Below are 12,848 nucleotides of genomic sequence, written 5' to 3' on the forward strand. Positions count from 1 at the left end.
CATCTTGGCAATTCCCATGAGGAGTGAAACACAGCTCTTACCATACTAACTGTGGCTGTTTGTATAACCCTTAAAGAACAGTTAGAACACTTGCATATAGTGTTCTAATTGCAGATAGTTCTGTTTTGAATACAGATTACACAGTGTAATTCTTTTCTTTTTTTAACATACTGGGATGAACAAATAGGACACTGGCTTTGTTTATTACAATGTACATCTTCAGGATGGTTTTCCCCTTCTTTCCAGTTTGTAAGTGCAAAACAACTTGAAATCTGAATCTATATTGAACAAACCACTGGCCAGTTCAGTCAAAATGACTAATCAATCAATGGGGAATAAATTGAGGAACATAAGGCTGAATCTACTGATTAGTGGATTTTAAACAGTTAGTACCATTGACTATCTCCAGGTTTGGAAGAAGCATTAAAAAAAACCAAAAGGCTTTGTATTTACTGTGTCATGAAAGTTAAGAATCATTAGAGTGAAAATGTTGCTATAAAATGTCCTTTTTTAAAAAAACATTGACCTTTATACTCATAAACAAAAATGAAAATTCTCACCCAAACAAAACAAACCAAAGCCTTCTCCCAATTTAAACCACTTCGTGCAAAAACGCTGCAATCCCTCGTCTGTTCCAATGCAGTATCTATCTGTTGAGCTCCTAATAAACCATGCCTTTGAAAGGTGTGCAAACATGCTGCTGTCATTCTGGGGGAAGATAAACACGTTTGCTCGCTTTAGAAAGGCAAACAAAAAGCAGCCTACGCAAATGCTGATGATTGTCAGGATTTGAGAATCCCTGTCCACTCAGACAAACCCCAAACAGCTTGTCACATACTGCAATGAGCCTCGTCACTCCAGTCGTCACAGTCGTTGTAGCCATTACATTGCAGTTTCCTGGGGACGCAGATTCCACTGGCACAAAGAAAGCTCTCACCCCCTCCACAGAGCACTAAAAAAAAAGGGCAGGAAATAATGTCAGAATAAGATGGGTTTTTTTTCTTTTAAGATTACAAAAGATAAATACACAGAAAATCTTCTTTTGCTATTCAACAGATTTGTTTCCAAATTCCCTCAGTTTTATTGTCATCAATTTTTCTTTGGCATCCTAGCACATTAATTGAAAAATTACCTGGAAATAATACAAAGAGTGCTTGCTTGTCTGAGGAAAGCAGGAGATAGTTCACCAGTGGGCTTGCAGAGTGAGGCATGCATGTTCAGAGAGCAAGAGGGTAGCTTCATCATTTGCACAATTTATGTGGGGAGAATACCCAATGGGTGTATTTTTCTAAATAATTGAAAATTATGTCCAAGTAAAGTGCTACTAATTGAACCAACATTTAAAAAGTCTACCTTTCTAAAAAGCTACTCTATGTACCACAGAGAAATTTCCAGTAAAAACAGAGTTAGTAAATGGATGTGTGTTTGAACATAGCATAGAGACTCAGTGCCCCGTATTTGAAATGTATTTACTTGCCTTAATGAAAATGCCAGTTAAAATGTCAGCGTCTATTTTGGCATAAGGAACGGGATTATGCATTCACTAATAAATTCATTTCTAATAAAATTTTCATTTCTTTTTCCTTAACACAGTTACATTTTTATATTTTTGCTTTTAATATTTTGGTGTTCTTTTTCTTTTCAAAATGCAATAAACATTCCACTGCTTCAAAATTACAGTGGACAATAAATTTAAGACAAAAAGATAGAAAATTTTTCAGGAAGACTATTAATAAAAGGATAAATCAGCTCAACAAAGTGGATGTTAGGATAAAAAATATTTGGTAATGTGCATCAAATGCCTTTTAAGTGTGCATAATCTTTGACTCAGCAATCATCTTATTTCTTAGACTTCATAAAAAGGAAATCATTAAGAATATATGTTTTATGTTTAATGATATTCATACCATCATTGTTTAAAATGAGGAAACTACGAAATAACCACTATGCAATATTAAGGGGCTAGTTAAATAAATTTTGATACCACCGTAATGTGGAATGCTGTTACAGCCATTGAAAACTACATTGTAGAAAATACTTAATGTCCTAGGACAAAGTTCAAGCTACTGTAGATGAGAAAACACCAACTGGTCCTAGAAAACAAAATACAGTTTGGCATTGGGAGAGGTATATTATCTTTGGTATTAGGATTAAAGTAACTTTACTTTTTACTGTATTGTATTCTGCATTTTACAAATTTTCTTACAATTATGATGTTTTATCTTTTTAGCTGGGAAAAAAATAACTTTTTTATGAGCTCTAGTTTCAGATAAAAAAAAGTTAAGTAGAACCCTCAAAAATCTCCTTCTGTCTCTCTCTCACCTTCCACCAAAGTTTGTGTGTGTGTGTGTGTGTGTTGGCTGTGTGGTCAGTTGCCTGGTCACTGCCACCATTCCCTGCAGTATGTATTCCTTGATAAGATCAACCTTGTTGACTAGTTACAGGGAATCCAGGAATATGAAACATTTTAACTCAGTAATAGAAATAGAGAAAAGTACAGGCTGAAAGCTCCAGTCAGTGAAGCCCATGCCTGTTATAGTTCCCAACATGTTCCTAGGACCCAGCAGTGTGGTTGGCACTCAGGAGGTTCTCGATTAATATATTTCCCACCCATGTTCCTGGGACCCAACCAGTGGCTGGCAATCAGGACGTTCTTGATTCAATGGAAAAAGTTACCTAAATCCCTAATAGAACAATACATTGCCATAAAGCAGGAAAAAAAATTAATGAATTATTTCCCAATGCTATCAAGGAAATCAGCATTTCAACTCATTGAACATTAAGCATTAGTTGATCTGGTAAGTTTCTTATGATGCTACTTCATGTAACATCTTCACAGTATCAACAACAAAAGCCCAGTTTTCCATTATAGTCCATAATTTCAGTATCAATACAAACTACATCTATGGATTTCAACTGCCAAAATATCCAACATGTTTAGTATGGTGTCAGAAGATTCCACACAGGAGTGCACTCCTATAGCTACCAATACAGACTCCTAAACGATTCATAGAAACCCAGATCTAAAAACGAAAAACCAAAATACTAAGATTTTACCCATCCAGTCTGTACAATATCCTCTCTCTAGGGTTAAGAGAAAGTTTTAAAGGAGTGTTTATCTTATTGTGAGATTGTTTCTGTATTATACTAGAGAGTGCAAAAATTCCATATGTCTGCATTTTAGCAGCTGCAATGCCTCACAAGAATTATTGCATTCCCCACCTATGGCTCTGATGATTCCTCAGGAAATGGAGCTGAAAGCTCAACATTCAATAGCTCCTAACCTCTAGATTTTATCTTTAAGACTCTAAATATTTGACTCCAGTAAAGCCATTTCTTGCATATGGTCATCTCAAATCTGGATCAAATTTAAAACCCAGCACAGCTTGCATTGTTTTGATTATTGGTATCCCCTGTCTTGGCTGATTCAGCAGAAACTGACTTGTTTTGTGTGGCTCCTCATCTGGAAGTGTGGCTGTCCTTGGTTTTAGGGTGTCATAAATTGTTATGGTATTCTTGTTCTTTCTTTGAAAGTTCACAGTTTTGGCAGTTAATATTACTTTTATAAAACTAGAATAACTTTTGTGTAATCTTTCTGTTTGATTTCTTCTTAACCTGTACTCAGAATTTCCACTTTACTTGTATAAAACTGTTCAATTAATAAAGTACAACAAACATATTTTATTTGGTAGTTTACAAATGAAGGAAATGAAGTGTCGGTGAGGTCAACATTGAAATGGGCCAAAGCCACATAATTAAGGAAAGATGAAAAACACCCCAAATCCCAAGGTCTAGGATCCGGGCCCAATCCTCCATGCCACACCCACTCTCCTGTTCCTGGTACTTGTGCAATAGTGTAGTCGGCTGATACTCGGCCAATTTAAGGGCACTAGGTTTGAGTAAAACTTCAACATTGTCTTTTTCTCTCTAAACAAAAGACAAATGTCTGTCTTGCAGTGAATTGGATCCAGATGAGATGACATTCCATGTCAGTTCTACTTTTTTTGAACACCCTGAGAGAGCTCTTATCAGGTTTCTGTAGAGATTTTTTCTACCATAAATATCACTGTTGGAAAATATCATTTTCCAACAGGCTTTTGAGTGGCCCCTTAGGATGACAAAGGGAGATTCCATGAGAAGTCATGTTATACAATCTTGAAACTATTTCCACTAACATCATCTATAATTCTAAGAGGTATATGTTGGAATTTAAACCAATGGCAGATTGATAACTGGAACATTCATTCATTCATTGAATATATATTTACTGAGTGTCTACAATATGCAAAGTACTATTCTAGCCTCTGGTAATACAGCAGAGAAGAAAACAAAAAAAAAATCCCCAAATAGAGCATATATTCTACTGATCATCATCTGATGAAGATAATTTTACCAAGTAAAGATACTTCACTGCCAAAGCTGACTTCCATTACACATGGGACAGTTAATTAATACTACTGCAAAAATAGCAGTATATAAAGTTATACTGCCTAAAAAGCTAGTTTACATGTCCAGATGATGGGGACAATTATGGATCCCCTGGACTTCAGAATGACATGGATCTTGAAGAGTACATACCCAAAGGATGATCAGCTCTTTTTAGTATTCTTGTCTCTGACAGCAGACTGCTAAAATAATAATCCCTAGCCTGAAATCACCTTCAGATTTTCTGCAATTGCTTCCAGCTTCCTAGGCTCTCTCTGTCTCTGTATCAATATTATTGGCAAATGCTCTCATTATTCTGGCTGTAAACTTTTAGAGTCCTTTTCAAAAATTATCCACCAGCCTGCCATGGACTGTATGGTGCCCTTACTTGCCCTGTCTTTGAGCCCTTGCTGAAAGTTGAAAGCTCAGCTGCAACTCCACCTCGGAAGAGAAAGCTGACCCAGCTCTGCACATCACATGGGCCTGTGCTGAGAGCCTGTCAGCGCTGCATTCTCCATGCTGCTTGAAATCAAGTACTATAAACCACTATTGCCCTTACCTTTTACAAGGTTATGTCATTAGATGAAAAAGACTGAGTGTAGTCTTTCAGCGGCTGATACAAGCATACTTCTTGGGGAGAGCACTGTATCTTTAGGCGCAATAGATTGGCAAAAGGATTGGGGTAAAAGACAAGAGGTGAGAAAGGAAAGAGAAAATCTAAGGGTGTGCTCAACCAACCCAACATGGACTTTACCCTGCTTTCTGAGGAGGTGAGTCATATTAGGTGGAAGGCCCTTCATTCTGCTGAAATTAAGATATTTTCAGTAGGTATGGATGAGGGTCTGGAAGCTCTGAGTACAAAAGGAGTCAGGGGCCGGGTGCAGTGCCGCATGCCTGTAATCCCAGCACTTTGGGAGGCCGAGGCAGGCAGATTGCCTGAGGTCAGGGGTTCGAGACCAGCCTGGCCAACGTGGTGAAACCCCATCTCTACTAAAAATACAAAAATTAGCTGGGCATGGAGACATGTACCTGGAATCTCAGCTACTCAGGAGGTGAGGCAGGAGAATCAATCGCTTGAACCTGGGAGGCGGAGGTTGCAGTGAGCCAAGATCATGCCACTGCGCTCCAGCCTAGGCGACAGAGGAAGACTGTCTCAAAAAAAATAAAATAAAATAAAAATGAAAATAAAAAATAAGAGGAGTGAGAATTCCCATGAGGAGAAAGGGGAGCTGGTGCTGCTGGGCACTGTGCTAGGGAGAGAGAAATTTGAAAAGGTGGCTGAGTCTCCATTATAAGTACAGTATTTCTATTTTTTGGAAAACAGAAATATCTAATGACATATTTTAAGTTATTTCCTGAGGAACTGGAGGTATAACACACGCCTTCCTCCATCTGCAAGGCTTGTGTTGCCCTCTGATTTATGCACTCATTTCTTTAACATCCTGTATTATTACAGAATAACTATTATTCTGTATATTCTATAATAACTAATTATTATAGAATAATTAATACTATTCTGTATTACGTATTTTTGAATACAGAATAGCTCCCTTGCCTTGGGAAGCTTATACTCTAGAATGACAAACTATATCAATAAGCATAATTTTAAAATTCTTATATATCACACAAGATGTTAATAAATGCTATGAAGAAGAGAGTACTGCAGGGTAAAGGAGATATAGGGTATAGGAGTGGGGTAATAATATTAATATTATTAATAGTGGCACCCAATATTAATTAGGGTGCCAGGGCAGGCCTCACTCAAAGCTGACATTTGAGCAACAACTTGAAAGAGGTGAGGGAGTCTCAGAAAGATTCAAGGAAGAGCTAGTGCAAAGTTCCTCGGGCAAGAGTCTGCCCGGCAGGTGTCAGGATCAGCAAAAAGACCTGTGTGGCTAGAGTAGCACGAGCAGGGACCAAGCACAAGAATGAGGCCAAGCTGAAGGGGGGGTCCAAACACACAGGGCTCTGCAGGCCTTTGTAAGGACTTTGTAACTTTAACACGAGCAGGGACCAAGCACAAGAATGAGGCCAAGCAGAAGGGGGTTCCAAACACACAGGGCTCTGCAGGCCTTTGTAAGGACTTTGTAACTTTAACACAAGAGTCATTACATGGTTTTCGGTAAAGAGTGGCATGATCTGACTGAAATTCTTAAAGGATTTCTCTGCCTATTGTGTTGGAAATAGACTCTAGGGGGACAAGCGAAGAAGTAGGGATAGCAGCTGGGAGTCTATTTATTGAGTAGCTGTGGAGTTACTGCGACATGAGTGGATGCTGGATGTACAAGTCATGTACCACGTAACAACATTTTTCTTAACGATGGACTACATATACAACAGTGGCCCCATAGGATTACAATACCAAATTTTTACTGTACCTTTTCTATGTGCAGATATGTTTACATACACAAATGCTTATTGTATTACAACTGCCTAGAGTATTCAGTATAGTAACATACTGTACAGGTTTGTAGCCTAAAAGCCATAGGCTAGACTGCACAGCCTGGACGTGTAGTAGGCTCTACATCTAGGTTTGTGTAAGTACACTCTGATGTTTGCACATGATGAAATCACCTACCAACACACTTCTTAGAATGTATACCCGTCGTTAGGCAATATATGACTGACAGTACTAACTTCTGACTATAGGTTGGCTCAGGTCAAATAAACAATGACCATCCTTGAATATCTAGGAGCTTGGGAAATTTCAAACTTTCTTTTGAAAACACAGTATCATCCACATCAAGAATATACTTACAATCTAAAAATTAACTCAATCTATGTCTTTCTGTCCCTCTAATCCCATCATTAAATGTGGCTTCCTCAGAAGTATCTGTCTTCCAAGCTAAGCAATCCTTCTCACTCTCTTCTTAGATATCTATTAAATGCAGGGCAGGCACTACACTAACCACTCCTAATAGTGCCAATGCCCAAGACCATCAAAATTCCAGTCTTCTTTTAAAAAACTGTTTTATTATAGCTCACATAATTTATATTCCCAGAAGATTTCTGTTTGCTGATTGTCTCTCTCTCCCTTCTAGAATGCAATTTCCTTGAAGAAAGGCATTTTACCAGTTTTTCTTACTGCTATACCCTGAGTCTAGAATAGAACTGACACATTATACGTGCAAGTTAGATATCTGTTGGATAAATAAATGAAGACTGAGAATATGAGGTGTCTATGGAGCATGACTAAATGATCGTTCCTGTTTATTGGCTCTCAATGGCAATGAATATCTTACAACTTATTATTTACATTGCTAGGAGAATAAACTACTGATGCAGGAATAAAAATCCCTCTGTGTTATAGTGTGATGCTCACTCAAGCCTGGAGACACATCTGGTTTATGAGTGGCATTTGCTCTTAGTAGGACAACAGATGGCCCTTCTATGGAAAATAATCTTCCCCACTGGCCTGCGATGATGTATCTAACATTCCACCCCTGACACCCACATTACCCATACTTTGGGTTAAAATGGTAGGTTTTAGAAGAACTCAAGGTTAGCAAGGAAAGAGGCTTTGGGGCCACATCATGGATTAAAGGGGTGTATTCAGTTTCCTACCCCATTTCAACCAAAGAGCTCTACTGTTGGCTGCTTTATACATATGAGTCCATGGAAAATTTTCTTTGAAAATGGCTTTTGTTGTCAAAAACAAGTTTGAAAACTCCTTCACCCTTAAGATTTTGTGTTCAGTTGAATACTTAGTTCTGAATGTAATTATAGACTGTTTAGCTTTATGTTATCATTAGCTTTTCTTGTACTTAGACTTGAGAAATGAAACATAGAATGAGTGACTTTTAGGGGTAGAGGGGGACTCAGGAAAGGTATAGAACGTGAAGACTCAGAGTAAGAAGTGACACCTGGACCCACAAATGAGCTCAGAATAGCCCTGCTTAAAGGTGTACAGTGTGTGGATTCAACGTTGTTACATCAGGGTACAAGAAAAGCCACAATATTTTCTTAAAGTAAATTCATACTTCCCCACTCAAAAAGCTGATGAGAAAGATCTTTCAGGCATATTTTGCAGGGATCTCTCCCTCCTTAGATGGTACAAGGATCCAAGGGGCTTACATGGAACCTGGAAGAAGGAAGGAAGGACTTCTAGCTTTCATTCCTCAGAGAACTGCCAGAGGCTCATGGCCTCTAAGTCCTCAAGTGAGTGCTAGACAGAACGCGCCATTGTGTCTGTGCCAAGCCAGGGTACAGGGCCATGGTCCCCAGGGTCCAGCTTTCGTGACTGCCCCACACAGCCATTCCTTTTGGAGGTCCAGCCTCTTCTACAAGCACGCGAGCACTGGTCTCTGTTATATAATGGGAATGCCAAAGCCTTAGGGTATGTCTCCTACATCCCCGCTTCCTCCTCCACCCTCCAGACATTTCTCTCCCATGCCACTCAACCTGGGTGACCCAACACAATCTCTGCTCAGTCCTTCCCTCCTCAATGCTGCTTTCCCTTTCCGGAGGCTGCAGAGATGAAAATACACTTTTTTTTGTTTTGTCTTCTTAGTAGATTGTGCTATTATACTGATGTTTCCTTCATTACTGAGAATGCAAAGGTCTCCATTAGTACCTTTTAACTTACACATTTTTGTTGAAAAGTAGCATATGATAGGTGGTTGGTAAATGCCTGCTGAATAAATGCACTTAAGGAGCTCTTAACATCAATATTCTAAAAAAGGCAATGTCATGGTGACATCTTCTTTTATGGGCTGTAGGCTTCACCTTGCTGCAAAGACAAGGTAAAATCAGCCCCTTCACAACAATACAATTCTTTCCTTCAACGTCCCTTGGTGTCATTTATGTATCTTTTAATTAGTGAGAAACTGTCTCTGTCAAACAAATGTTCAGAGAAAATCCCAGGCAACTCTTGAAATTAAGTCAACTCATTGGCTCATTTTTTTCCTTTGAAATAAAGCTATGCTTTGATTCAATGAAAACTTTGCCATCTGGCCTTCAGCTTAAATTCCTAAAAATAAGAACTAAGTATACTTATTGCCTGTCTGATAGCATGATGGAAGAGCTATTACTCTATAAAAAAAATTAGTCACTATAACATTTTCTAAAACATTGTCAAGAAACAACAGAATAGATCTGTAACTGGTGGCACTCTGATAGGAGAGAGAATGTAAATAGAATTTAGAAAGCATTTCCATGTCATCATTCAACATTTCAAGTACAATCACAGTAAAAAAATCCTACGCAGTAGATTTTAAATCTAATTAAACAAAGTAGAAAGTTTTTTTTAAAAGGCAGAGTAAAAAGCAGGAAGCTAAGCTTTATGATCAGAGACTGCCAGAAACAGACGGCCAAGCAGAAATCTAAAGAATCTTAATTACATGTCAATTTTGAAAGGAAGGAAGGAAGAAAGGAAGGAAGGAAGGAAGGGAGGGAGAGAGGGAGGGAGGGAGAAGTCCTAAATATGACCCGGAAGCATTTTTTTAAAATCGTTGGAAAACAAGATGTACATCATGATTCTGTTATTTATCATTTCCTGAACAGAAGTGCAGTAACATAATTTCAAATTTCTAAAGAACATGGACAATTTTTAAACGTTTTTGCTTACTATCTGCCTCTCAATGAGTCAAACAGATGTTTCTAAATTCAAAGATAATTTCTCATTTAGGTTTCTTGGGAGGTGCTACCTTCTGAATTTGTTTTAGGAAATAAACACTTAGTTTCTAAAAAAAATTGTGTTTAATAATACTTTAATATTTTTTGAGACTTCTCTCCAATTATAAGGCTGTTTCAAGCGACCTTTTGCATTTATTCACTATGAATCATAAAATGATAACAATGGAACAACATATAAACTACCTTTGACAAATTTTAAACAAATACGGGATGTTTTCTATAAAAGAGTTAAATGATTGCATATAAATCTAAGAGAAATAAAGGAGATATATTTTATTTGGAAAGAAAATAGTCTCTTGCATACATATGGTAGTATCTGAAAAGTTATATATACATTAATATTTTTTCTAGACCTTTTTTAAATGTGTAACTCAGTCACAACGTTTATGGAAAGACTTAGGACAAACATAAACAAAAAAAAATCATCAGTTTGAAGAGCCATCCCATGCTATTTTTCTTATTTGTTGGGCTATACTGTACAAATTGAACGAATTTCATTTTACAAGTTAACAATTTGTGGACTTCATTTCAACTCTAACCAAACTTATTTTTAATCACAGTTTCTTTTAGTTCATTTTATGTATTGGCTATTTAAAAGCTAAAATAAATTGCCTATGACTTTACAATATTATGTATCCTGAGAACCAGAAATAGAAAAAAAAAATACTTCTTTCAAATTTACAGTAAAAAAATCTTTGAAAAATATCTTTGAAAAACAGATTACGGTTCTATCCTAATGTCTAAAAATTCACTTCCAATCCCATGAAGAATGTATTGCACCACTTTCCCACCTACTCTCTATTGTTGATTACCATAACTTGACTATTTCAAAGCATTAGCATTCTTTTTTTTTCTTTTTTTAATTATACTTTAAGTTCTGGGATACATGTGCAGAACGTGCATGTTTGCTACATAGCTATACACATGCCATGGTGGTGTGCTGCACCCATCAACCCGTCATCCACATTAGGTATTTCTCAGCATTGGCATTTTTAAGAATCCACTGATCTTCAGGATATTGGTACTGTAGGACCTCAACTATCTTCCGGATTGGGTAACCAGTGGTTGGATGCCAAGATTCGGAAGCCCTAGGTCAGCACTCCACTGGAGCCCCTCCTATACTCTCCATTCCCTTCACTGACCACAGAAACCCCACCCACAAACTCCTATGCAGCAGCCGGTAGTGACAGCACATATTCATTGGGTCAAGGCAGAATTGGGAAAACCTAGCTACTTCTGAACATCTGACCCTTCATGCTTGAACTACCCCAGAATAATCAGATAACTTCCATTCTGAACACTACCATAATTAAGAGAAAAAAGTGAACGGTGAGGAAATGAGGTCATAAACACCCTAATATCCACACTAATACTGAATCTACAGACCAGAAAAGAAACTATTCACAATCATGACCTGAGATAGCAAAATAAAGGTAATCTTGTAGAAAAGCAGAGATTGGTATTTAAACTTACACTATCTGTGCTGCTTTGGCAAATTACTTAACTTTTCTGAGCTTCAGTTTCCTTATCTGAATCCCACCTACTTTGGGATTGTCTCTGAGTATATTAATTAGTAATGGACATAAAGTGCCGAGCACCAAATCAGGTAAGGCCCAGTATGTTCTGTTTACTAAGGCTGGGAAGTGTACAACTCACCTCTGAAAGATGGCCATCTCAAACTATTGAAAAGCGCCTTTTGCTTAAAGGGTTAACCTGCAATTAAGCTGAGGTCCTAACCCCCAACCTTACGGATACAGCATACCTACTTAGACTTGGAAGGTAGGGGCACCTGGGTTCTTTGAAACAACCCAGATAATGGGAGGAGAAAGTGGTCTCAAGTGATCAACACACACAGGCATTAATACAACAACACCTAGGGACAGAATTATTTAATACTAACTTCTCTTTGGCTCATAAACAGAAAAGGAAGTCAATTGCTTCAGGAAAGTTGATTTTCACTGTTTAATCGTTTGTGTCCTGTTAAATGATTTACACACTGGTGGAACACAGAGGTCTCTGGATTCTTTCTCCCAGGCTCCTCCGCTTTTCTACCACCGCATGCCCTTCACAGCACACTACATAAAATCTCTCTCAGTATCCCTAGTTACCAGGATTGCATATAACAAAGCTACACAGACTAAACCTAACATGGAAAAAAAAAAAATTAACCTTGCGTAAAACTAAATACAAGCACAATGTAATTAACTTGCATTCCAGAGTCATAGCTCCCAATTTGCTAAGTCTAGAGGACTGGTTACACAACAACCAAGCACTCAGCAGGGAGGGGAGAAAAACTGCTAAAATGTTTCCAGAATCTTCACAGGACTCACAAGTTCTTTCATACTGGTAAACAGGAATGATGGCCCCTGTGAACAATCTATAACCATCCAATCAAGGGGACAGAATGAGCCAGGGCAATAAGGGGTAAGAGGTTCAAAGAGGTTGAAGTTTCAGGAGAGACTACAGGGGAAGAAATGCACAGAAAATATCTGGCCTTAAGATTAGCCCTGAGTCAAGGAGAGAATGGTCTACTTTATCCCTGAAAAGAGGGAATGCATTGAGCAGATAACGGGAAGTCAAAAACTGTGCTCCTATTCCTATGAACTCCCATTGCTGCAATTTGAGCAGATACAGAGTCTCCTCTAAAAACACTCTATTGATCAACTGAATATGCTTAACCCCGAGAGGTTTCATAACATGAAGATCTGTCAGTGGTGGAGGGTTTGGGAGGAGGGGCTGAACTCAGAATACAGGTGATACTTCTGAGAAAAGGCTCATTTTTTTCCACT

The 12,848-nt window shown here is 38.0% G+C and overlaps 1 protein-coding gene across 5 annotated transcripts in view; it reads right to left on the bottom strand.

The window, feature by feature from the left end:
• The window catches only part of CORIN (corin, serine peptidase), a 269,106-nt gene that overhangs the window by 104,535 nt on the left and 151,723 nt on the right, over positions 1 to 12,848 (bottom strand). For all 5 annotated transcript variants that reach the window (XM_063723401.1, XM_063723400.1, XM_063723399.1 and 2 more), the window contains exon 6: positions 839 to 952. In XM_063723401.1, the coding sequence (XP_063579471.1) occupies positions 839 to 952 (114 nt within the window). The remainder of the gene's footprint in view (positions 1 to 838; positions 953 to 12,848) is intronic.

The sequence above is a fragment of the Pongo abelii genome, chromosome 3, assembly GCF_028885655.2.
Source record: "Pongo abelii isolate AG06213 chromosome 3, NHGRI_mPonAbe1-v2.0_pri, whole genome shotgun sequence".
NCBI lineage: Eukaryota > Metazoa > Chordata > Mammalia > Primates > Hominidae > Pongo > Pongo abelii.